Source organism: Puntigrus tetrazona, chromosome 20 (assembly GCF_018831695.1).
Source record: "Puntigrus tetrazona isolate hp1 chromosome 20, ASM1883169v1, whole genome shotgun sequence".
Taxonomy (NCBI): Eukaryota; Metazoa; Chordata; class Actinopteri; order Cypriniformes; family Cyprinidae; genus Puntigrus; species Puntigrus tetrazona.
The window spans coordinates 16,314,894-16,340,290 of NC_056718.1; the positions used below are offsets into that span (position 1 = coordinate 16,314,894).

Sequence of the window (25,397 nt, forward strand, 5' to 3'; positions counted from 1 at the left end):
GCAAACATGACTTTCCAATTTGAGTGCATTTTACTGATTAGGCATTAAATTGATGACATGTTGATAGATGGAATGGTTTTTGATAGAATTTATTCTAAACAGAAAATCAAAGCAAAGGTTTGAGTCATATTAAAATTCTTTATTGATATTTGGTCAGTACATGAAAAGGATTGAAATCAGAATTTAACAAGATACATCTCAAAAAACTACACACAAGTCAAACAAAACGTTTTCTCTCGTCATGTAGAGGAACAAAAGAAAAAGTTCAACATCAGGAAACTAAGGACTCTCTGAACTTGCAGCTTCAAGACTTAATTGAGCATTGATACATCACATGTAGCTAAATGATTTCCGAGTTCTAACAAGTGAGCAAATGAACGGTACAGAACCAAGTGTTCGTATTACTTTGACAGGAAAAATGTTTTTAAAAGTCATTCATTTAAAAAAAAAAAAAAAAAAAAGAATTCAAATATACAAACGCAATGTTGCTAATTTTTATAAACGTAATCAGCTTCGAGCATGTAGCAAATGCACTGAAACAGGTTATGATGGAAGGTCGGGCAGAAAACAAAAGTGATGCATTTGACCATTTCTCAAACAAGAACTAACTGGCCTGAAGTGTGTGATTTCCTTGTTTGTTGTGGTTAAAAAAAAACAAACAAAAAATAAGCGGTGAAACTTTAAGAATGTTACAAAACAGACCCTGTGGAGGCATTGGAGGTGTTGGTGGCAACTGTTGCTGCAGATGAGTCCAAGCCATTCTGAGTGCTGTGCCTCATACCCGCAGTCCTGCTGCCTTTGGAGACGGCAGCGGCCTCATGGGAGTCAGCATTGGAGTCTGTATCGTTCGAGTGCTGGGTCACTGACGTCTCGCTGCCTGTTGGTGAGTCCACGCTCTCATAGCCCGCACTTAGTTGAGTCATGTACCCTTCTCCGCCCCTCTGGCTTGCTGCATCTTCTGAGTGGTTGGACAGTTTTGACATGCCACCATGAGTGGGGCTGGAGACAGATGGAGATGGTGGGTAATCTTCATCTGCGCTGCTCGCTTCCCTGTACAGACTGGACCCAGATGCGCCCCTCTGAGATGAGCTCCCGTTGGAGGGTCCGTTGGACACCCTTCCGCAGTCTTTTGCAACATTCGAGCAGGAGGCGTTTGCAGGTTCGCTTTGAATGGAAGGTTCAGAGGCCGCTGAAGGTGAAGTTCTGCTTGGACCAGCTCCACTAGAAGTGCCTTGGGTGTTCATCTGAGACAACTGCTGCCTGCTCTCCCTCAGCTGCTGCTGAAGAACCAGGATGGTGCTCTGCATGCCCTCCACCTCCTCATCCAGCTGAATGATGAAGTCATTGAGCTCTGGACCACACAAAACAAAGAGTTTAAGTTCCATAAACACAAACCATGAATGGAGTGAGATGAACGGAGAGAGGTTTTGCTTACCATCTTGGCTGCTCTTGAGCTCTTCGCTGTACTTCTTCTGCAAGGCGAGCTCGGCCTCCAGCTGGGCGATGCGCCCCTGAGACAGCTGCCTGCCCAACTCCTGATTCTCCTGGATCAGCATGCGACATTTCGCCATCAGCTTCTTACCAGTCTGGCTGCAAGGGAAACAAGTCTAACATCACATGGTGAACATGGCCACAGGGTGGACACAAGTGGCCACTGCATTTACAAAACTGGGTGGAGACATTAGCCAACCAGAAACAGCTTCCAACAAACTCTCCAATGGCCACACGGGTCTTCAGACTTAAATATAGTTGAGCTGTAAAGTATGTTTACATGCACTTACGAAAAGGCAAAAGAAAGCGCTATTCTGAAACTAGCAAAAGCAAACTATGAGGTTCAACAAAATCGAATTTCTGCAAGAGACTGAGCGTTATGTGACAGAGGTCTTACAGCTTTTTAAAGAGTGCATGTGAGTGGAAAAGATCAGACAACTAAAAGCAAAACGTAATAGGAAAGCCAATTACCAATCGAGCCACACAAATATGCAGTTAACATGGCACGTGTAAACGCAACACCATTTTGGCAGCTCTTTCGCAATAAGCAGTTTTCTGGTGTGCATGTAAACATAGTCAACGACAATCAAGAAAATCAAGTAACAGTTCAAACTATTCTGGGAAGAGATGGTTGAACAGTTATCAGACCAAATGAAGTTAAACCAACAGGAGCAATACATCTGAACATTTATATTAAGGTAGCATTCCAATAGGCCATTGAACAAGTTGCAAAACCAAGTTCATTTAAAAATCTAAAAGCAAAGATGATTACAGATCCAATAGAAGTACCTACCTGTTAATCTAAAAACCAGCTATGAGCAACCAAGCAATAATTCAATTAATGTTATTGTGACTGGACTAAATGACAGAAAGTAAAAAAAAAAAAAAAAAAAAAAATTGCGCTACAAATTTTCCAGACAACAGACAACACAATTTCTTGTATTATTATTGAGATCAAATATCTGCACAACTGGAAGCATCAGTGCACTGAATTTCAAATCAGCAGCATATTTTACTCTTCTATTTAAAAGTTAGGTAAAAGCAACCCACATCTACCGGAAAACTCAAGACTGTACTGAAATATTGAAATATAATGGTATTCAGTACCATTAAACTTTAACTGAATGGTGAATAGGGTGCTTTTGCTTCCAAATACAGTAGCTAGTAATACTACTGTGCTTAAAGTATGTGCTTATGACTCAGAGCAAGTGCTGGCATTTAACATCAAAGCAGATTGAGGTTAAACTTGATGTCAAATAGAGTATTTCTTTAAACGGGTTAACCATCTTTTCTGGACAATGTGCTGCAATGAAATCTCTGATGAATTATATAATTCCACTTTAGAGCAGACAACACTTCAAAAGACTTGGTAACAAAGAAAATTACCTAACCCAAATTGTTTTCAATCTCTAAAACTACTCTTGGATCACTCAGATTGTAAATGCATCTATAACATTAAAATGTAATAATTGCTATATATATATAAAAAAGAAATCTACTGAGCAAAAAACCTGCAATAGAATTAAACGTGAACCCGAGGGAGATGAACAAAACCATTAAAATCCTCACTGGGTGACCGCAAAATAAAAAGTGGATTAGGAAATGTACACAAGGTAAATACAACTTATTATACACAAACATTTAAACAGCTTGAATAATTTCCTCTAACACACATTGCACATTTGCATTCACATTGAAAAAAAAACAACAATTATGTTTGCATCTGCAGCAGCGCGACAGCCAATTTAAGACCATTACCAAGTCGGTCGATTCATTTTGGACCACGTTGCTGTAAATGCAAGGTGCATTTCCAGAGCAAAAACAAAGTATAATGTTACGAACACAAAAAAAGGAAATGTTTGAAACACCGTACCGTTATGTCGCACCTGTGAGATGAACATATACCAAAGTCTTTGCAGATCAGAAAGTCTGATTCCTCCCCCAAAGTCTTACATCATAACAAAGGCTTCTGCCCAAAGTCTTAAGATTGCTTAACTCCTCCCCATTTCAATGCATCACACTACATTCCCACCTCCCTGTGTTAACATTCTAGATTCTTAGCCAGAGTCTCAAGGCATCTACGATGGAGTTTAAATGGGGGGCATATTCCTCTGCAACACATTTAGTAGGGCCATGTCATGTTTTAAATGTTCAATCAGTGATCTTTAAACTACAGTTCAATCAGCTCCAGAGCCAACGCTTTGCTCAAGTCTTTCAAAGGCCGCCTTTTTTGTTACAGGAAGCTTTCTAAAATGGTCTGGAAGGGGGCGTTTCCGACGTGACCACCTCTTCAGGAACAGTCCCGATTCCTTCAGGCTTCTGTACCATGAGGGGTGTGGGGGGGAGAGAGAAAGCTGAAACAAAAGTGTCACCTGACCAAAACTGTTGTGTTTTGTTCTGATTTTACATTACGGTATTTGTAATAGCAGGGCAATACGAAAGAAAAATGTCTTTTGTTCTGAGCTTTGGCTTTAAAGTCTGAGTCTCGTTGTGAGCAAAACATTTCAGTCTTCCCCCACCATTATCTGCACTCCTGCAGAGGAGAAGGTGGGGGGTGAATCAGGAAAGTCTTGACTTTTTGTTTGGAGGGGGGAGTTATTTTAGTTTACCTATCAGGTGTAAATTTCCAGGCACTCAGTTCATTTTGGGCTTGCTCCAGTTTGTCTTTAGTCTGTTCCAGTTCAGCCTTCATTTTGAGGAAAAATAAGTTGATGGCTGGGTCCACCATGGACGATCTCAGCTGAGCTGCGCTCGGTTGCTGGACTTGCTTCAGGTACTGGATTTGGGTCTGAAAGGTAAGACAGGCCATTAAAATCTCAGAATGTAAAAAAAATGACAAATATCAGTGTGAACCTCTTTTAACCAGTTTCTAAAGACAAAGAAAATAAAAACTACTCTTCAGCTTTGAAGCTAGTATACTATTAAGCAACAGTTTGAAGAACGGGACCTTTACAACAATTGGTTAAAAATATATTACAATGACTACTGTATGTAATGTTTCTTAAACAGCTGCTAAGACGAACTCTGCTCTGTGTTCCAAATCATAAAAGTGATGACCTTTCATTAATCTGCAACTACTATATGAATGAAATTCACGCCTGACTCTAAAAAGCTGCACTTTACTTTCAGTCAGCTGTTCCCATGTTGAAATGCTGGAAACAACAACATCCTCAATTCTGCATACATACACCAAATTTGATGAATTACAGAGATAATTTGCGTGATAAACATTTGGATACAGATTTGACTGAAACGCAACGGCAGCTACTACCTGGGTAAATATTCACAGACGTTTTAGACACGTCAGTACAAACACAACTACTGTGTTTAAAATCTTAACACTTCTAATCCACGTTCATTTAAATGCTACATCCACACGGAAAACTGAAACATCTACTACTCTGTATCATTCAAGCAAACTGACCCAGTTCCTCCAATAACAGCAGACCATAAAGCAGAAGTAAAAATGAGACATAGCACACTTACTGTACACTCTTGCATTTCCTGCTCTTTAGTAGCAAGCCTCATCACTAGGATGTTTTCTCTGCGCGCGGATTCCTGCTGTTGCTGCTTCAACTTCTCCTCAGACTCTTTCAGACCCGTCACATCATTGGCTGCAGACATTTCGGCAGGAAAAAGATGCATTAGTTACAGGCATTTTATTTTCTTCACGACATTACACCTATTATGTTTGCTTTAGTAAACCACTCAAGACGATTAATTATTCAGAACATCTGGGATGCGCAAACTTACAGTTTAAATCAGCATATTTTGCCTCAAGCATCTGGACATAAGCTTCGTGCTGTTTCCACCTACACCCCGAAACAAAACATCAGTATCACGATCTGGAAAGCTTCAACATATATGCACACTTAAAGCTTACTGCACAACAGAACGGCTACGCACCTTGTGCACAGCTCCTCTCGGGTGAGGGTCTTCATGTCAGATTCACTAAGGCGAACCTGCAAGGACATAAAGAAAAAGACTTATAAACAGACTCTTACAAAAGGGACTCTTATAATCAGATTAGACTAAGACAATGAGCTCACCTTCTTCGGGAGAGGTTCTTCATTGGTCATTCTGATCCCTGTGGAAGACACAAGTGGACAAATCAAGCATCCGGTGAATACAAAGGACTCAGAAACACGCAGACATTGCGAGCAACAATATGAAGCGAAGACCTAGAGAAAGTAGCGTGGATTTCGCACGCCTACACATGTGCTATTACAAATATAGGCCACCAGGCGCGTTTTTACATCAACGTAACAATTAGAGGTGAAGAATGCGCCTGTTTATATCACTTCGCTGTCGTGCAATTAAAATAATAACGATCGTAAACGCGTACCAACAATTAAGTTCAGTCAGTCGCTCGATTAAAAACGAAACTGCTCCACTAACCGGGAAATTACAAGGTCTCACTGCTCAGGCATTTTAAGCATCATCGTCTCCACATTTGCTCTTTATATTAACGAAACATCAACGCAATCGTATCGGCCTACGCGTATTTTTTTTTATCTTTGTGCGAAAAAAAAATTAAATTATATTCAAGGGGAAGTGAGTTTAAAGAGTTGACATGCTAAACGGTCTGCGCTGCACGCCACCGCGCCATTCTGATACAATCTCGTGATGGTCGTTTCTGTCGAGGAAAATGTGAAACTTACGTGGCCGACAATGCATGTGCATCTTAAAACAAAGCCAATAAAGCCCCGCCAATAGACGTGGGATAATAATAAATGTGCCGGCGCCTTCTTGGAGCAGTTTCGCTGTCACAAAATGGCGGAGAAGGAAGAGACTCTCCCTCTCCGAGAAGCAGCACTTTATCTGAAATAAGAAAATATCACCCTTTAACACTTACCAGAGCCGATTCGCCTCGACCAGAATGACTTGTATTTCTTCCTATATGATATCTTAAGCAGTTATGTTAAATTGTGAGTTTCTTAGGAGGAGGAATTGCTACGTTTTTTTATTTAGACGGAGGGGAGTGCGGCCGCCATGACCAGCGTGTGCGCGATGTTCAGCCGCACAGCATCAGTGTATTCGCGCGAGCGCTGGGGAGGAGGAGCACGTCACCGACGCAGTGTTGCCATGTTGTTGCTGTAGTGAGCAATCCCGTCTCCATCAACTGACAGTTATACCGAGTTTACACAAACCTATTATTATTATTATTATTATTATTATTATTATTATTATTATTATTATTATCGTCAAATATGCATATTCGCATATAATAAACCAAACAGGACATACAGTAGTTTTTCATTTGATAAACTGTTAATTATTATAACAGCAATAATAATAGTAATGGTATTAGTAGTGGTAATGATAATGATAATAATAATAATAATAATAATAATAATAATAATAATAATAATAATAATAATAATAATAATGCTTGGCTTATTACAAAATTGCTGTGTTGTGTTATGACTGAACCCTATAACACAAATAAAGTCTATCTAAGTCTACCCACATACTTTTTGGCCACACATGACATTATTAATTTATTTTCTTCCTCCTATCGTCCAATGTTTGTTATTCACAACGTGGTCGCTCATTTTGGTGTTTTTTAGACCTCGTTGTGTGTTTATTTTGCGGGATCTGGCAACACGTACATATTAATCTCACTGTTCTCTTTAACATGTTTACCATGTACCTCCACGAACCTGTGCTTTTACATTTTACTTATGTCTGAGCCTACGCTTCATTCGTCATAATGTGTTTTGTGTGATTCTTAACCCACAATGTATTCTGTTGGAATTATTTCAGTATTAATCCGCATGAAACAATTCATTGTGTTGTAATGTGAGATATAACAAAATATACGTTTGTTATAAGACAAATGTTATATGTTACGAACCGAAACTACTCATTTTAGTTACTCATTGTAAAAGTAAGGCCTAGAATGACTGGCTAAATTATACTAGACGGCACGGGGGTGCTCGTTTTTCACCGTCTTTAGAGTAAACAAATCTTCTTCAACTGAGATATGTAAACTAAATTATTTGTCATATGATCAGTTGTAACCTTTTACCTGTAAACAATATGAACGGTGTAGTCCGTGAACGATGAGAAAAAATAATAAATGTTTTTTTCCGACCCCTATTTTGAAACAATGGTACGGTCTAGTCCAAGTTGAAGTTGAAATTTCAAGGGCAGGCTGTAATGGAGAGAGCTTAGGTTCGCGAGGTGCATGTGTCGCTGTATGACGGACTAGAGCATGCTGTGCAGAGTCGGATATGTCCGCAGGTAACGATGAAGTCTAAATCAGCTCTCATATTGTGTGCTGCTAACTGAAAAAACAGACATTTTGTATTATTAAGTCAAAGGCGGTATGAATAAACTGCGCGCTTTTATGTTTGGTAGCGCGTTCAGGCTAACAGCGTCAAACTATTATAGTTTGAGTAACTGATATTGCTAAAGCATTTTCGTTCGCTTTTCTACATGTAACCTCATATGTGTTGATTTAGAGTTATACAGTTGCATTTAGCTGGTGACAAACAGCCTTTCCTCTCATAAATGTATAATCCGTTAATTAAATGTACAGCTAGGTTTTATTTGAACCAACCTGTAAAAACCTGTTGAAACAATAGTAATAATAAACTTTATCAGAAGACACCGTCAAATCATCTTCATTAAAGCACTGGTGGAAAAAGGCCTAAGTTACTTAACCCACAGTCAGCATTTAGATAGGTGAACTATAGGTTTTCAAAATATTTGGATACCTATATATTATGATCCCTTGAAAGATGCCCCCTTTGTTATATATAAAGACACTTAAGTTTTTTTATTTTAACCTCTTAAGTAACATTTTTAATTGTGTGAGGGAAATGTATTTTTTTAAAAACTTGGACCCCCAGTTTGAAAACCTTTTGTTCTGGTCACCTGACTGCTGCCCTGTAGCAACAATCCCATGTGAGCTCGCCACAGTAATCCGACATATCTTGCAACATATCCATAATACCCCAGCCGAATTCTTGCAATACTCTGCATTGCAATGCTTTTTCACTTCATATATTTAAGTAGTTTTTAATTTGTTGTTGATTCCAGGTGTGCTGCCACCCTGAACCCGGTCTTGGGTGCTGTGACCTCCAGACAGAAGCACACACTGCCTGACCTCCCATACGACTATGGTGCTCTTGAGCCTCACATCTGTGCTGAGATAATGCAGCTTCACCACAGCAAGCACCATGCAACATATGTCAACAACCTCAACGCCACCGAGGAAAAATATCAAGAGGCACTGGCCAAGGGTGAAAATAAATGTTTTTTTGTTTGTTTGTTTGTTTTAAAGCTGTCCTCTGGGATTGTTGTCAGGTAGAACAGTGGTTTTCCAGGTAAAAGTTTGTCGGGGTTAGAAAATCACTTCATACTATGATCCTTTCATTATTGTTCCAAATTAAAATGTTACTGCACAAATTTAAGCAAACTTTGTGGGGATATTTTGCATGGAAAAGCAAATGGAAGAATTAAGGTTATTGCACGTTCGGTCAATTTTAATAAAACATTTTTGCATGTTAACAAGTAAATACAACCTCACTTTCATTGTGTTTGCACACTGCCTTTTATGACAGACAAATGTTTGTCTGTCATAAAATATGCATCAGGATCAGAAAAAAAAGCATACGGAAATATCAGAAATCTGTATAACTGGAGGGGAAAAAGCATTTGATAGGAATGTTAGTACACTTTAGTTAGTGCAGTTAAAGTTTACTTCCTTTTTATATAGCCAAAACATTGTTATGCATCTGTTGGTTTTTAAATTGATAGCCGTTGTTGTCGAAGTAGTGAGAACGTCACACATAGCAGTCAACTTTTTTTTTTTTCCGGTTAGTTTTTTTTAACAGACTACAGCTCAAAAGTCCCTTTTTTTCAGTACCAGAGATGTTATTATGTTCAACTTTAAATTAGAAAGCTTTATTCCAATACATAAAATCTAATAAAATATATAAATTTAAAATGAAAATGTAAACAAAAATTAGAAATGTTGCCTGGCAGCTAACTTAAAAAAAGTTTGCTTTCTAAAATAACAACAGTATAAATATTAAAGTTTGAAATCGAATTCAAATATAAAATTAAAAGCCAATTCAAGGTATTAATAAATGCCTGATTATTGTATTAATAATACTGTGATTACACTGCTTTACACCTCATTCCCTCAATCATCATGTAGACCGGTATATGTTTCATTAATGGTTCAGTAGTAGTATAAAAGTTAATTTACTTTTACTACAATCTGAAGTCTTATTAGCATATTGTTTGAAATGTCTTCATTGCATGTAATAAGTGTTAAGGTTTGATCTTGCTGTGTTACAGGTGATGTGACAACTCAAGTCTCCCTTCAGCCTGCGCTGAAATTTAACGGTGGTGGCCACATTAATCATACCATATTCTGGACAAATCTGTCACCGAACGGTGGAGGAGAGCCGCAGGGTAGGGGTCATTGTACACATGAATAGATGTTGAACATATTCATACTGCTATTTCGCTGCATGTCATTCTGTGTGATGAGTCTTTGTGTGTGTTTATGTGTTTTCTCTCAGGAGAGCTGTTGGAAGCCATTAAGCGTGACTTTGGCTCGTTTCAGAAGATGAAGGAGAGGATGTCAGCTGCCACAGTGGCCGTTCAGGGCTCAGGATGGGGCTGGCTGGGTTTTGATAAGGACAGTGGAAGACTGAGGATCGCTGCTTGTGCAAACCAAGACCCTTTGCAGGGCACTACAGGTAAATCTGTGAATCGCAGGTAATGAGGTAGGAGTTCACAATGTCATTTTTCATACACCCTTACCAATCCCTCAGTGATTCCACAAAAAGCTCCATCTTATTTACAAGAGTCATCCACATGTGTGTGTGTGTGTGTGTATAGCAGTTGAACTAAAGTAATCTTCTGGGAGACTTCAAAGAGAAAGCAGTTAGTCTTTGAACTTCACTATACTATATATATATTTTTTTTCTCCCCTGTTTTAAATTCAAGGTCTCATCCCACTACTTGGTATAGATGTCTGGGAGCATGCATACTATCTCCAGTATAAGAATGTTAGACCGGACTATGTTAAGGCCATCTGGAATGCTGTGAACTGGGAGAATGTCAACGAGCGTCTCCAAGCTGCCAAGAAATAAATGACTCCACACTTAGGGAGAGGAAAAAAGGAACGCTGTGTCCGTTTAGACCTTCGAAGCGCACAAATAATCAAACCACATTACAACCACCAAACCTAACCAAGACTAGAGAGGTGGTATGGTTCTTGACAAGTTCATTTTCCATGCTGAGTTGTGCACTGTAACTCGTAGCTTGCTTTTATTGTTGAGTCGAAATCAAAGAATATGTACGTCCATGCTTTCAGCAAATTCAAATTAAAATATTTGAACTTGGTCTTTGTTGTTTGTTTATTTTAGTTTTACATTTCATTTATAAAATATAAAAATATATATTTCAGTCCTGTTATAGACAAGTTGTAACTTGTGTTTTATTATCTGTCTGATATTTAAAATGGGATATGTTCAATAAATGAGTCAATAAGCAATACATGGCTAAAAACTATTTAAAATATTCCAGTGCTTAGAGAAGTCGTGTTAAACTGTCATGAATTGTTTAAAAGCATGCCATTCAGTGTAATGAAAGTGGGATTTGTTAAATTACTTGAATCTTTTCTATTTAAAAGACAGACAGCAGATGCTTTCCCAGTGGTACACAGTTATAACAGCGCATAGAGTGTCTTCTCCTTGTAGGGACAGCAGAGGGCGCCAAATACCAGCAGGTTTAAAATGTAAGTTCAAGCTAGCCAGACCTGAATGGATTCTGCAGGGAAGAAGCTGTCTGCCATAACTATTTTTCCACAAACTGAAAGTGATTTGACTACTTTTTTGGAATATGTATTCAAAACTGCCCCTCATTTTGTGATCAAATTGTTGCGTTATTGTCATTTTCAGTTGATAATTAATATATAGACACCATATTTAAACAAAATGTAAACCCTGTTTCCAGCGTGGTTTTTGGCTGCTCTGTGTCTTCATTTATTCATTTATATTGTGAGATCTTTACAAGGTGTCCAAAGCACACGCACGCACACACACACACACACGCACACAGAAAATACAGTGGCCAAGTCAAACTGAGTTTAAAGCAAGATTGCTTCATATATTGTTCTGGCATGCTATGACCGTGTCCTGACATTCTCCTTTGAAAAGCATTTCAACTGTTCTTTCCTTTAAAATGAAAATACAGAACAAATTGTGATGGTTTTAGAGTCTTCTCCATTAAAGCGCCTTTATTCTCTTGCTGCAGGTTTCTGCATTTTCTTTTTGGCGATATTGCATTAGCAGTTGACAGTTTTCCTTTCGTTGCTGGCCAGCAAGCTTTTTGATCCAGAGGACTTCCTTTGAGTCCGTGTGCTTGGTGCGGTTTGAAACTTTTATTAACTTAGAGCCCCAAAAAACATGACCCGTGAGGCTGTTGAATACAAATTGAGTTTCATACACCCACTGTCAACCCTTCTTGAGTATGATTTCTCTCACCGACGTTCCCTTTCAGAGCCAATCAAATTCACTCTTAATGAAACGTGAAATTTGCTATTAGTAACTTAAGACGATTAGGTTCTGAGTCACAGAGCCGAGGGTAAGATTGATCCAGAGGCACTGACTCGTTGTTAAAGCCCTGTGATTTGCCAAAGCTTGATGTCATTCATCCTCAATTCACCGTTAGACACGCACTTGATCACTTTAGAAGATTCCTAGCTTGTGGCTTGCAGGGTTCAGGTGCAGCAGAAATGTCAAAGATTTTGTTCTCAAATTCTGCCTGCTCATTGGAAAAACCCTCTAATATTAGTCTTTTTTCCAAGTCGGGCTGATGGCATGTTTTGGTGTGGCCTACTTTTTTCCTCTTAAATTCAGAGTGCCAGAGTTTGCTTCCTTCCACCATGGCTCGTAAAGTAGACAGGCTCGCAGTCCAGAGTAGAGTTTCTTCAGCTTCTGGAAGGAAAGAAGGAAAATACCAACATCTATTCATCAAGCTCAGCCCTCCCTGTTTTACCAACCTATCTGTCTGCTGCTCATTTTCTAACACCACCCTCTCTTTTTCCGAGAGCGCCATGACCCCTTTTCCTGTTTTCTCTTATTCACCGCTTTTTATTTTTACTGGTCCTTCCATCTTTCTAGTGGTCTCCTTATTTACACCCCATATAAATGATCAGTTTTAGTGTTTCCCATAATAGTTTAATAGATTTATCGTGTCAAATGTCAGAAACAAACAGCCTTTTTTCAGTTAAGACAACCTCTGCATGCTCTCCTAATTTCCTCTTCTTATGGTTACTAACTTCACTTTCGCTCTCTTTGCCAGGGAAAACATTTGTCCGTGATTAAAGATATAACTTTATTTAAAACTCCCAACTAACAGTGAACTTCTGTTGATGATTATGACACACCGACACGTTAAAAAGCAGTGTTTTTCCACTCTTGTGTGTCAGATTTTGAGTATTTTTGCTACTGATGAATTTAGGATATAGAGGATAAATGTTCTTCTTAGACTTTTGTATGCTGTTGCTGAAAATAGTCTTTCATTAAGCAGCATTGTGTATAAATGGAAACATGTCTGCTTTGAGACCAATAGTCTGTAATCATAACAGAAGAGACGGAAAATGAATCTTTTGACCCTCCGCTTGCAGTTATTGTCTATGTTTTGCACAGAAAGTAAATGTTCTTTCCACATGATCCAGTGATGCTTTGAATGGTGACACGCATTGTGTGGCTTGTTTCTTTTCGGCCTTTTCTATATTTTTATTGTTGATAGATGAACAAGGCGCGTCTGCCCAACCGCAAGTACCATTATGGTACTTTTAATGGAGGGTTCGGGTTAGGAAAAGGACTATGTTTTCTTTATCCTTACATAAAGTGTACCATTATTATTTCTGAAAGAAATGTGGCGGTAGACCGGGGCTGGTATTGAATAAATTGTGTCTATCCTTCATTCTGGAAGTTGGTAGGTTTCTCATATGTAGTGAGGCTATTATGATTCCTTGTCGTGTTCTAAGTTCAAACAAACACTGAGATTATGCGAGTACTATACTATACAGTATACTATACTATACTCAGTGTAATTTGTAGGGCTGCATTGAGTTTGTCATGCCAGTTATTATTTATTGAAAAAAATTGAATTATTAACTAAAATGAGATGAAATGATACACTGATAAACAGCCACTGGCATTATTTATATACTGTTAAAGTATTTATTTCAGAGGCAACATTTCTAATTTTGTAAAAAAAAAAAAGAAAAGAAAAAAGTTTTAATATTTCAGCTTTATTTTTTAAATAATTTCGGTCATATTTAAAAATAGCAAAACTGCATATACTGCCTCAGAATTCTTAATAATGAAATTTTATATATTGACCACAAGCTGTCTGCATAAATACTACTGTTTGTACCACTAGTCTAGTTTGATCTATAGGACAGAGAATATTCACGGCCCTTAAGTTTGGTCTTTACTTACCAAATTATCCAGATTTTTTTTCTATGCACTCTGTGAGGATGTTTCCAGCAGCACTGCTGTATGAAGGGCCTGAGAGAATAAGTTGGCTGTTCACAGGGTTCTTCCCACTTTCTCCACCTAACCAAGAAAGTTCTCATCATACCAGAGATTTAGCCACGTTTCGTTTAGTAGTTTAGATCTGAATAAAAACAATAATCCGTCACATTGTCTGTTTGTAATTTCCTCCAGTTTCTCTCGCCACATTAATTACCGCTTATGCCAATGGGCCTTTGTGTGAGAAGTCAAGAAACAGAAAGTTTCACAGTTTGCCATTAAAAAAAAAACCAAAGCATTATGCTTGAAATAAAAACCTTTGGTTTCCCCGTGAAAAATGACTCCGTATGTAAAAAGATTTCTAAAAATATTGACAAGATTTTCTTTTTATGCCTGTTACCGTCTCTTTTGCACATTGTCACATCTTTTAGTTAAAGAGAATGATGCTCAGAAACCTAAGAGAATGAGTGCTTGTTTGGGCGTTTTCCAAGGTGCCTGTTTTGCTGAAGGGTTCTCCTTTAATGCCTTATCATAAAAGCTCTTTCTTCACTTGGCACCCACAGTAATTAATACCGTTTCTGTGAACGATTCCCATTTCCTCTATAATGCAAAATGTTCACAGTATCGACAGGAAGTAAATGTAAAAGCACACGACAGATAAAAATGTAGAAAAGATGAAAAGAGTGTTTGATAAGTTACATAGGGGTTGATTTTTATTTGCATAAAGTCTTCACTGTGTACTTGTTCAAGTGTGAAGGGTATGTTTGAGATTTATTTTTATAAATGATGTAAGAAAATCATTTATCTTTGATCTACATAGACTATACTGTTAGACATTATAGTTTCTCACGCATTTTGACAAACTTTGTTAGAAGTGTGTTACAATAGCATTACTTTATTACTAAAAGTTGGCTTTTTTGAATCAAAATACACAAAGCTGTGTTATGTACAGTCTGTAAACTGTCAAAGTTTAAAGAGTCTGTTTGTTTGTGTGTCTGACAGGAATGTAGACTTTTAGGTTTAGAGTTAGATCTTAAAAAAATGATACAATTAGCGTTGTACCCACAACTAAACAGCTCAGTTCATAAACGCTGAGCAAAACAGCACCGCCTTTCAAGCAAGAGAAGCAGCGTAACTTTTATCTCTCACTTGCAGGTCAAAAATCTCTCCATCATAAAACATACACATGTTCAAGAGCTTTACCCTGCCAAAGAGAAGTGATCATGGAGAGATCGAAAAGAAAAACACCTGCCTGAAAGATCAAACTTCGATCCGTTCACGTTCAAGCACTACTTTGAGGAAGATGGATCTGTGGGTAAACTTTCCAGCTAATTAGATGGAAAATTGAATTGTTTCACTTTGAGGCTCCGTCCAACATTGTTCAAAAGAGGCTTTCATGAAAGGTCAACGTGATTTTATGTGTAACATCTGGTTCTCGGTGATCCGATAGTTAACATGAAAATGCTTTGGCTCGCCAAAATGCTTATATAATTAAGGAAAACACCAGTATCTTCCGATTTGTCGGACGGTATCGCACGTGAAGAATTTTTCAGCATAGCAAGTCGCTGACAACCATGAAACTCTTATCGTGTTTTAAATTGACCCGTGAGTTTAAAATGCAATTGAGTTTTCGTTTCCTACATGTTGTTTTGGAAAGGTTAGGTAACACAATGCCCGCTAGACTTTGCGATAACATGCACTTCATTATTTCTTACCGAAAGCCAGCATTATGATACAGATTTCCTATATACAACTTACAAGAATAAGCGATGGTGGAGGACCCCCCTGAGAAGCCAGTGCCAGCTGAAATAAATACAAACCCACAGTGCCAAAACATGAGGCAATACATTTTAAACTGACAGATCAGTTGGCCCACGTATAAAGGAACAAATAGGTAGAGAGAAACGGCCGTCATTAAAGGTCTTTGTGTTTGAGAAACATCAGGTGAGGATGTTTAAGCTCCAAATTGCATAAATTATAGGCATTTTCCAATACAAGTTAAGCTGAAATCAACAGCACTTTGGGGCATATTTTGATTACCACAGAAAACAATGTCGACCCTTGTTTTCTTTAAAACTGAGGTTATAGTAAGGCACTAACAATTTTCGAGAAATTAGAAAATCATATTAAAATGCATGTAGTTTACTTGTGGCTCAACAATTCGTATTTATTTATTTTTTATCTATTTCGAAGGGGTCGTGAAAAACAACAGAACAGAAAATAGCCCATAAATTTAAATAAAATGTTATATTTTAATTTATGGGCTATTTTCTGTTCTGTTGGTGGATCTCAGAGAGCAGTGCAAAATAAAAAACAAAGGCAGCTCATGAACCCTTTTAATGTTTCAGATTGGCATTGAACTTGGAATATTGCTTAAAGTCACTTTAAAATTCATGCAAAAATTATTATCTGTTTCTACATTTAGCTATCTCTGCCTGACATGATTCCATTTTTCTTCAAGGTACATGGGAAATCTAGGTCAGCTTTTTTCCGATGCACTGATTTTTCTTCTTTTTATGGAAAAAATGATCGCATCATGAAGTGAAAAATCACTGGAGGTTACAATGCATTTAAAAAATGCTTATTGTCAGAAAGACACGGAGGTTCTGGAATACGTCTGAGGGGACTCTGCATGTCTGACACAAAGCTCCACTCAGGACGTGATGTACTATACCCAGGCGTAGCACTCTTGCTAATTCTTGTCATCGAACGGTTCTAAATATCCCTCTGTTTGCTCAAGCAGCTTGAAACAGCCAAAGGAAAGACAACAGAGACAACAAATGGAAAGAATTCAGAATTCAGGTCAGAATGAACAACTCTTGTCGCTTAATCAACGCATGTCTTTTTTTTCCACTGAAAGGCCATCACTGCAGCATCCATCTATCACTCCACACATCTGTAGGTCAAGATTTTTGGGTTGATTTATTTTAGAAAACAATTTTCCCCCCACCCTCGTGTTGTCCCAGTTACTAATGGCCCTAAATACACCACTTTATCCTCAGTTAACTCTTCTGCTGAAGTCGGATGGTACTTTGCTGTCACTTATGACACTGTGAATAATGATGCATTATGTAGAGCTGTTTATATCGGAATTGATCTTGCTTTATAACTCAGGCTTTTATCAATATTATTAAAACTAAACTGAAACACTCAAGTAAATTAAGGTTATTAATTACACTGTTAGAGGTGCTTTACTGAAATAGAATTTTCTGCATATTAAACATTAAATTTATATTAATGCTTAAAATAAAAAAAATAATTAAAAAAATATATATATATATATATATATATATATATATATATAATGATTTTTTTATTTATTGTTAGAATCAGGGTTTTAAATGAACAATTTATTTGATTTATTTTGGTAAAAATGCTGCAAAAATTACAAACCTCGTGTAATAAATAAAAAAATGTAACATACAATTTTCATGTTTAACAATTCTTTTTTTTCTTTTTTGTATATGGAAAGTGTTTTAAAGTGATTCAACAAAATATATGTATTTTTATATGCTCTTTGATTTATTCTGTCAAGAGAGATTTTATCATTTCCTTGTCGTCAGGTAATTGCTAAACACAGACCTGGTCCTTTCTAAAGGGAAAGGAAGGTTAACACAGAGTCAGAGGTTACAGAGTGGGCTTATTTATGGGCTCAAAGGGCAGACTGGAATTGCTTTAACCTCTTAACACCACCTGGCCTTATTAGGCAAGTCCTGGCAAAAATCACGGCCAGAGGTATTGTGCAAGGAGCTGTATGTCTGCCACACAATGTGAATATCATAATCTGTTTCAGAGTTCAGCATTAAAGCTTTTGTAGAATTTCTATTTTAACTGCGGTGTATATTTGACAGGGTATGTTTGCACGTTCGCTTTTGTGTTTGCTTGTTTGTAAAAGATTCTTCCTTCTCCCTGCCAGGGGTTTTTCCATCAGCAGATCTTTAGACAAAAACAGATGCTTTAAATCTCCACAGCTGAGAGACTCCAGGAGAAAGTACACAACTAACCTTTCAGAGAAATATTTATGTCTCTTTTGGTATCATTATTTGTTTATTCATTTCTTCTTTCATTCAGCCCACTCGTCATTCAACAAAAAAATGATGAACAATACACAGAATGAAAATGTTTTCATCTTTGCCATATTAAATAAAGGTCGCAGATGCATTATGTGTTTTATAAAGCAGTCAGAATAGTGCAAGGCGGGTCAAAGAGTTGCTTGGGTGTCAGACAAAACAGCGAAATTATGAAACAAGTCAAAGGGAACATTCTCAAGAATGCTGAATGAATGCCATGTACGAAAACCTCAGAAACGACAAAAGAATTGACTAAACCCTTTCAGTCTCAACAAAACCTCCATCATGACCTTTGAAAAGCTGGAATTTATGGCAGGCCTGGATAGTTCTTGAGCTAAATGCAAAATGTAAAGCAAAACCCTTGAGCTATGGAAATAAAGCAATAAGCAATAGAGCCCAGAGCAGTGGAAAACAGTAAATGGTCTGAGGAGTCATCTTTAGCCATATTTCCTGTCTCCAGATGGGTTACGATTGGATAAGACCAAACGAGGCCTTTAAACTACAATTACCTGTTAACGATTATGTGCTGCCTGTTAGTGACCATGAAGAAAGGAGTTTATTCAGCGTATGGAGCTTTTGAGTCACAGACACTTAGGAAACTAAATGTATATAGAAACCTTTCAAACCAACTCGCTTAACAGACTTCAGTCTGAACAAACTATGACATATGGGAAAATTTTGCTGATTTGTTAAGAGTTTGAGTTCCCACTGACCATGAAAAAATAAAAGAAGGAAATAATTGAATGCTTTTATCTTTATTTGTATTAATTTTGCATTCCTTCTTGCATTCTCTCGCAAAGATTCTCACAAGAAATCTTAACATTTTTTCAGAAAGCGTTTGTGGTGAAAAATAATATAATGGATGTAAAAACCATATTGTAATGCTTTTGTGAATGAATGTAAAGTTTCTAGCAAGTGTTTTGCAAGCACATATGTTTGTCATTTTTGCAACACAATGCAAAAGAATTAAAACATCGTGTCCTTTTAGGGGCTCTTTTGCTGTTTGATGACATTATATATGCTGATGTTGTTACGGTTAAAACTATAAGGTTATATAAGAACTCTTTTAAAATAGCTTCAAAACCTAAAGTGAATGATTCATTGGGGTAATCAATGCCATATTGTAATTAATACAGAGCACTAAAAAACTCATTGAATCACGTTGCTTTTTTTGTCTTTTTCTTCAACAGTTCTTTTTCCCATTGTATCTGCAGGAAAAGGAACGCCTATTATACAGTTACTGATCCTTAATAACGTTCCCATTTTTAAAATGTTAACACTCTACAACTAAATCAAGCGTGATTTTAGCAGCACCAGAATGAGGTAAACCTCACTGAACCTTCATGGATTAGGATCTGGAGCGTTTTCCTTTTCTCTCATACTTTTAAGAACTGAAAGGGTTTGCTTCTTGAAGTATTTTGAAAGGTCATACTGCACAGATTTGACAGCAGTCCAAGAAGCATTGAAGCTGTTCTGAGGGTGGCCTTGATAAGCGTCTTACTTATGTTGTCCAGTCCCTCTAAATATGTCAGGACTGAGTTGAGGCAATGCTTTGATCATAGCAACACTGCCTTCTGTCTATCCAGCATCCATCTATCTTTAATACACGCTTATTCTATGTTGGGTCACTGGGGAAGGTTGGAGCTTTTCCCAGCATATCTCAGGACAAAGGCAGGGAAACACCCTGGACAGGTGGCCAATCTATCACAGCACCAGCCGTGATTGGACACTCTGATATATGAGGAACATCTTGCTTATTGACCTGAGAGAACAACCATATGTTGTACATTTTGTTTGGACGTACACAATGTTTTTATTATTAAAGTTAGCAGTAACTTTGCCGTACCTTATACTTCAGAATTTAAAAAGTAGTGTGGTTTTGCACTATTGATTCCAGTAGACGTCTATCTATGTCTATCTTTACGAGAAAACCATTACAACTTGTTAATTCAAACGATTCCTTCAAAACACAGATTCATTCAAGAGCGTCACGCGGGCACGAACCACAGCAACAATAGACGCATACCTGAGAATATTTTCCCTGGTAATATTTTAGCAATTTATATCATGTGTGTTTCTATCAGCTGAATCAGAACCAGTAAGAAACCTAAGAATAAGTTTTGACTGAGGCGAATATTTACCATTGTAGGTAAAACTTGCAAATGTTTTCTATTGTTTGGTAGCGATGAAGCAGACTCTGTGCAGATAAAGACATACATTAACATTTATTTATATAGCGGATCTATATCTTTAAAAAGTAACTTGAGGGAATGAATGAACAACTGGATATCTTTATGAGTGAGTCATTGAATTGCTTACTGGATTTGATAAGACATTGTTTTATTCAAGAAGTTATTTTATAAGTAAGTCACAGAATTAATTTTATTTTAGCTTTCTGATGGTGTTTGCAGAATGTTGTGTTGCAGAATGAGATTTTCCAGTTCTGTTTGGAGGTTGATAGTCCCACACCCGCAGTCTCCTTCTGGGACTAGTCAAAGAGGAAAAGATTTTGTAATTAAACTTTCTTGATGATGTTACGGTAATGTGCATAAAATGATAGAGTGCTAAAATCATGCAGTAATTATTATGTAATGAAGTGGGGGGAAAGAAATGACTACACTCCCAAAGAGCTCTGGAACATGCTTAGTTTGTGGCACAACGGGGCTTAAGTTGTCAAACTTTAATTTCTAACAGCTGTTTAAATCTCGGGTGGTGACTGGGGATGTTTACAATTATTGTGATTACTTTTAATTAAAAGTAATTATTAGCACAGATTAACACAATGACAAACAGAGAATGAAATGTTTTACTGAGGGCAGCTGGTGAGCTGAACAGGTGGAGAAGGCCGTTTTGATAGAGGCAAGAAACGTAGAGTCAACTCCTGCTTTTCTCCTTTTTGACTCATAATTTGAGAGGTGTTGGCATGTTCACGGAGAGACCTGTTCAGTCACCCTGCCTTCTGTAGAGTCAGTTCAGGATATTATTTAATGCAGGGTTATTAATAAGCCATTATGCTGTATATTACTTTGGAAATCCTGTTGCTGTGGGGCTAAGTGAATGAGAGCAACTTTTATATTTTTCCATGTATCCTATGACTTGAGTGACACTTAATGAGTTTTCAAGATGCTATTTCTGTATGGAATTTTGCAAATTTAATGACACTGCACCAAAGCCAGGAGACGAGAGAAAAAAAACCTCTCTATTCATCCGTGTGTGTATTTGGTTATTGTATTGTACAGATAAATTGCACTTGATTTCTTTGCCACGCTTGCCATCTATTATCATTAAAGCGTATCTAGACATCTGCTCATACGGTGGACGTATCTAGAGATGTAGCAGTGCATTATGCTATGATTGCACCTACCGAGTTTCTGCATTGACTAACGAATCCCAGTCTTGCCCAACTATGTTTTATGACTTACAGCATCTGTCAGTTCCCCTGCCCTCTTGTCTCTCTGCCCTTCCATCATCCTTTCTCTTTTTCTTCTCCCATCGCTGCTCTATCTTGTTGGCCACAATGTTTGTCTCCTTGTGTCTAAGCACACATGATGATAATTCTGGCACAGGAACGCATCCCAATGGAAAGCATTAAAATATAATTCAAGTCTGACGACCGTGCAAGGATGCGGATAAGATGAATGTCTCTGCTACGCAATTGTCTGTCTGTCCAGATGTTTTCTCTGTCTTTTTTCCCCTTCTCCTTCACTGCGTCTGTTTTTCTCTGCTGTCCATCTGAGCAGCATTAAAGGTATCGCTGAACTGGTGTATCTCGAGAGGAGAGTGGTTTTATCATTAGATGATGCAAGAGTGAGGGAGACACAATGTTATCCGGTTCGATTCTCTCTCAGTTCTCCTAGAATGACTCACTTAATTATGGATGCTTTAAACCAAATATGTTTGGTGCTGTACTGGCAGGTAAAATAAAGTCTATTGATGTTAACTGAGTAACTATGAGAAAAGGTCAGAGCTTATCAGTGTTTGACTTGTTTTCAAGTATGCTGTAATGTCAGTAATTCAAACAAATGTGAAGAAGGAAAGTTCTTTACCCTTTACCACAGCAAACACTTCCTTTCACTCAGCACTCAGATGGGTTTGTGTCAGCATGAAATGCAATATGAATACTCTTGTAATTTTTACACTGTTCTTTGCAGTCTAGAGTTTCACCCCTACGAACATCTAGGCAAGATTATAGAGCAACTTTGGAGTGTTACGTGAATTCTTCCACAATAACACAAATATTCCACCTGCGGTGCGTTTGAGCCACAGCCAGGCCCACCATCAGCCCCTCATGTGTTTCATTTCTCAAACAGAAGAGAAGACAGAGAGCAAGTGGATTTTTCCATAATGCTATCCGAGGAACCAGGAGGAGTTCTGTGTTCTACAATTGCCTGTCATTCCATTATACTTAGACATAATGGATGCATCAAAAAAAAAAAGAGAAGCAAAGCTGATCTGACCCAGCAGATTAAAGCCAGAAGGGCTGATGATTAAAATCCACTAAATTTGTTTTTATTGCAGCGTATTTGTACCATCATTGTGTTTCAGCTGTTGATTATTAAGAAAGTTAACTGATTAGGTTTTCGTTTTTATGTAAGCAGTTCAATTGGGCTAATCTGTTAAATGCGGCTTCCTAATAAAAGAAGGAAAACAAGAAACAGTAAAACATTTACTTGATGTGGGGAAAAAAGCATTAGTGTGGCATTTGTAAAAATCTATCTCAGGTGTGAGCAATTTGTTTTAAGACAGAACAGTTATATGTCAGAGTTAAGCAATGAGGAGTTTGCCTGTTGCCATCAAAATCCATATGGCATTCAGTTGGTTCAGGGTCCGACATTCATCTTCCACATTGACTGGATTTAGAATAAAATGATCTAATGAAGGCATGTGAAAGATAAGAGCTATTATGATAATCCATACTGTCTCTAAACGTTCCTGGTAAAATATTAGACAGTCAGTTAAAGTTACTTTTAAAAGTAAAGCATTGTAATATTGTAATATTAACATTAAAGCAAATTGCGTTAGTTACATAGTTACATTACTTTTTAATTACTTTTTGTCCCTTGAGCTGGGCTTCCTGATCAAGTACCCAACAGCAAATAACAAAACAAATGCCCAACAGTTATATTTTTGGCAACTGCAAAGGACCCCTGCTGAAAAAGCCAGCTTAAGATGGTTGGCTGGTTTTAGCTGGTCTCCCAGCCTAGTCTTAGCTGGATTAAGTTGGTCAGCAGGCTAATTTTAGAGGGGTTCTGGCCACTTGCCAGCTGGCCAGGCTGGTCTTAGCTGGTTTAGGCTGGGAGACCAGCTGGAACGACCAGCTAAAACCAGGCTGGGACACCAGCTAAAACCAGCAATTTCCAGCCTAAACCAGCTAAGACCAGCCAACCAGCCTAGGCAGTTTTTTTTAAGTAGGACTATCCGACCAATTGATTTGCACTTGATGAATTGTTCACCACTAAAATAGCAATGTGAGCAAATATATACATAAATGTGTGCAATTTAATCTAGTCACTTAAGGCCAATTTAGTCAATTGCTAACTTGATACTTGCTCTGAGTAAAATAGTGAGTCATTAACTGCTGTAGTTGGATCAGTGCATTTAGCACAAATAAATTATTCAGTTGTTCGTTAAAAAGAATCAGCTCAAAAGACTCATTAATGAATTGAACATCACCGTTGGGTCTCTCAGTGCATCAAAAGTAACCATATGTTCTGAAATACAGTGAAGTAAAAGTAATAAATTATGTTTTTTGAATGCGTTGAAGTGAAAGAAAACATGCTGTTCCTTGAGTCATTAAAATGACAAAACCAAAAAAACGACAGCAATATTTTACTTTAGAGAAGATCCAGAGTATTTGTGCTTTTAGTTAAATTATTATACCAAATTGCATCTGTAGTTTAAAATAGAATATGTATCCTGTCTGTAATTAAAAAGCAGAAAAGGGAAAAAACTTAACCGCAGTATTCAAATCTCAAAAATCGCATGCTAAAAAGTGTGAGAAAGTCACATTACCAAATTACTCATACTTCCTCTGAGACACAGAACTCCAAATCAATTATTTCTGCTGAATTGACAAATTGTCCATTCCTGCTACTAAAAGACACATGTGTTTGAGGAAAAAAGGTCATTTATCACTACATAAGTATCCTCCTTCATGAAGAACAGGCACCATGGGCATGTTTGTTTTTATTTTTTAGGCGCTCTAAGTGTGTTCTGATGGTTCTTAAACACTAACAGGAGGCGTTTCCACCACACTGCTTTGACTTGGCTCTAAACGTGTGACTTCATCTTTCTCTAAGTGTTTACCTTTTGATGACGCTGCCATGGAAACGCAGCCTTTTTGGGATGTGTATACATATGAAACTGAGAAATAAAAGACAGACTGATCAAAATCAAGTCAAGCAGACATAAATATTAGAATTTCATTTGTTACAGTGTGAGAGCAATATCAGTCTGTTGATTTGCTTTTTGGGGACCATCTGATTAACCGTTTTTCATCCAAAAATAATAAACTTGACTTGATCTGAAAATGTCAGCCAATTCACTTGACATGCAAACTTAGTTGCAGAGGTAAAGACAACTGATTATTTTGGCCGAAGCTTAGGTTGATGTCATTTGAAAGTGAACAATCCTCTACTGAAGTCAAGATATTCAAAAGTTGTGTAATTGAATGTGAGATTCTGCTATTTAATCTATAAACCCACTGCCAAATTGAATGGTAAAAACATAAAGAGACATTTCAATAGTGTCATATGATGAAATACAATACGAGTAGGGCATATTGTTAAAAAGGATAAAAAACCCATAATATAAAAATAAAATAAAGCTAACAAAACTAACAAAGAATACTAGAATGACCCTACCTTTATACATACCTTGACCCTACATATATTCATTTATAGCTGCATAAATCTTGTGATAAAGTTCCTCCATTTCAAAATTATACAAGGATACCCTGAAACCATCAACTCCTTTTGAATAAAATTAAATGGTCGCTTGTGTATTTTTTATTATAATGAGAAACTGGAGTTCAGCACATAGTCTAACTCACTGGGAAAGGAATGGGAAAGATTTTGTTAGTGTGACTGTGTCAGTCGATTGATTTATAACTGTTGTTAAGGTGATGTAAAACTGAGCTTTGGATCTTGTGATCAAAGGAAAGAACAAGTGGAGCAGGAGGAAAGGGATTCCCCAGAGATGACGAACGAGCCTGAGCTTCTGCTTGCGTGTGTAGGCCCATGTGGATCCCCAGAAGATATAAAATGGTGCTCTTTGATTTATTTTTTCATAGCTAGCATTCTTGGACTGCGCCCAGAACTGCATT

At 37.5% G+C, this 25,397-nt stretch overlaps 2 protein-coding genes across 2 annotated transcripts; one reads left to right on the forward strand and one right to left on the reverse strand.

The window, feature by feature from the left end:
• Positions 1 to 124: 124 nt before the first annotated feature.
• On the reverse strand, positions 125 to 6,526 carry LOC122324754 (WT1 associated protein). The gene is made up of 8 exons (XM_043219400.1): positions 6,347 to 6,526; positions 5,541 to 5,578; positions 5,398 to 5,453; positions 5,245 to 5,303; positions 4,978 to 5,105; positions 4,101 to 4,279; positions 1,436 to 1,590; positions 125 to 1,351 (listed from the first exon to the last, which is right to left on the reverse strand). The coding sequence occupies exons 2-8, from the start codon at positions 5,568 to 5,570 to the stop codon at positions 690 to 692; spliced, it is 1,269 nt and encodes a 422-aa protein (XP_043075335.1). The 5' UTR covers positions 5,571 to 5,578; positions 6,347 to 6,526; the 3' UTR covers positions 125 to 689.
• A 1,061-nt stretch (positions 6,527 to 7,587) lies between these two features.
• On the forward strand, positions 7,588 to 10,860 carry sod2 (superoxide dismutase 2, mitochondrial). The gene is made up of 5 exons (XM_043220359.1): positions 7,588 to 7,737; positions 8,539 to 8,741; positions 9,805 to 9,921; positions 10,032 to 10,211; positions 10,462 to 10,860. The coding sequence occupies exons 1-5, from the start codon at positions 7,709 to 7,711 to the stop codon at positions 10,605 to 10,607; spliced, it is 675 nt and encodes a 224-aa protein (XP_043076294.1). The 5' UTR covers positions 7,588 to 7,708; the 3' UTR covers positions 10,608 to 10,860.
• Positions 10,861 to 25,397: the final 14,537 nt, after the last annotated feature.

Bases quoted from the DNA above. Each gene is read 5' to 3' on its own strand.
- sod2 (XM_043220359.1), top strand. From the start codon at position 7,709: ATGCTGTGCAGAGTCGGATATGTCCGCAG. The intron at 7,738-8,538 runs GTAACGATGAAG...TGTTGATTCCAG, and splicing joins AGAGTCGGATATGTCCGCAG to GTGTGCTGCCACCCTGAACC. The intron at 10,212-10,461 runs GTAAATCTGTGA...TTTAAATTCAAG, and splicing joins CCCTTTGCAGGGCACTACAG to GTCTCATCCCACTACTTGGT.
- LOC122324754 (XM_043219400.1), bottom strand. From the start codon at position 5,570: ATGACCAATGAAGAACCTCTCCCGAAGAAG. The intron at 5,454-5,540 runs GTGAGCTCATTG...ATGTCCTTGCAG, and splicing joins AAGAACCTCTCCCGAAGAAG to GTTCGCCTTAGTGAATCTGA. The intron at 4,280-4,977 runs GTAAGTGTGCTA...CTTACCTTTCAG, and splicing joins AGGAAATGCAAGAGTGTACA to ACCCAAATCCAGTACCTGAA.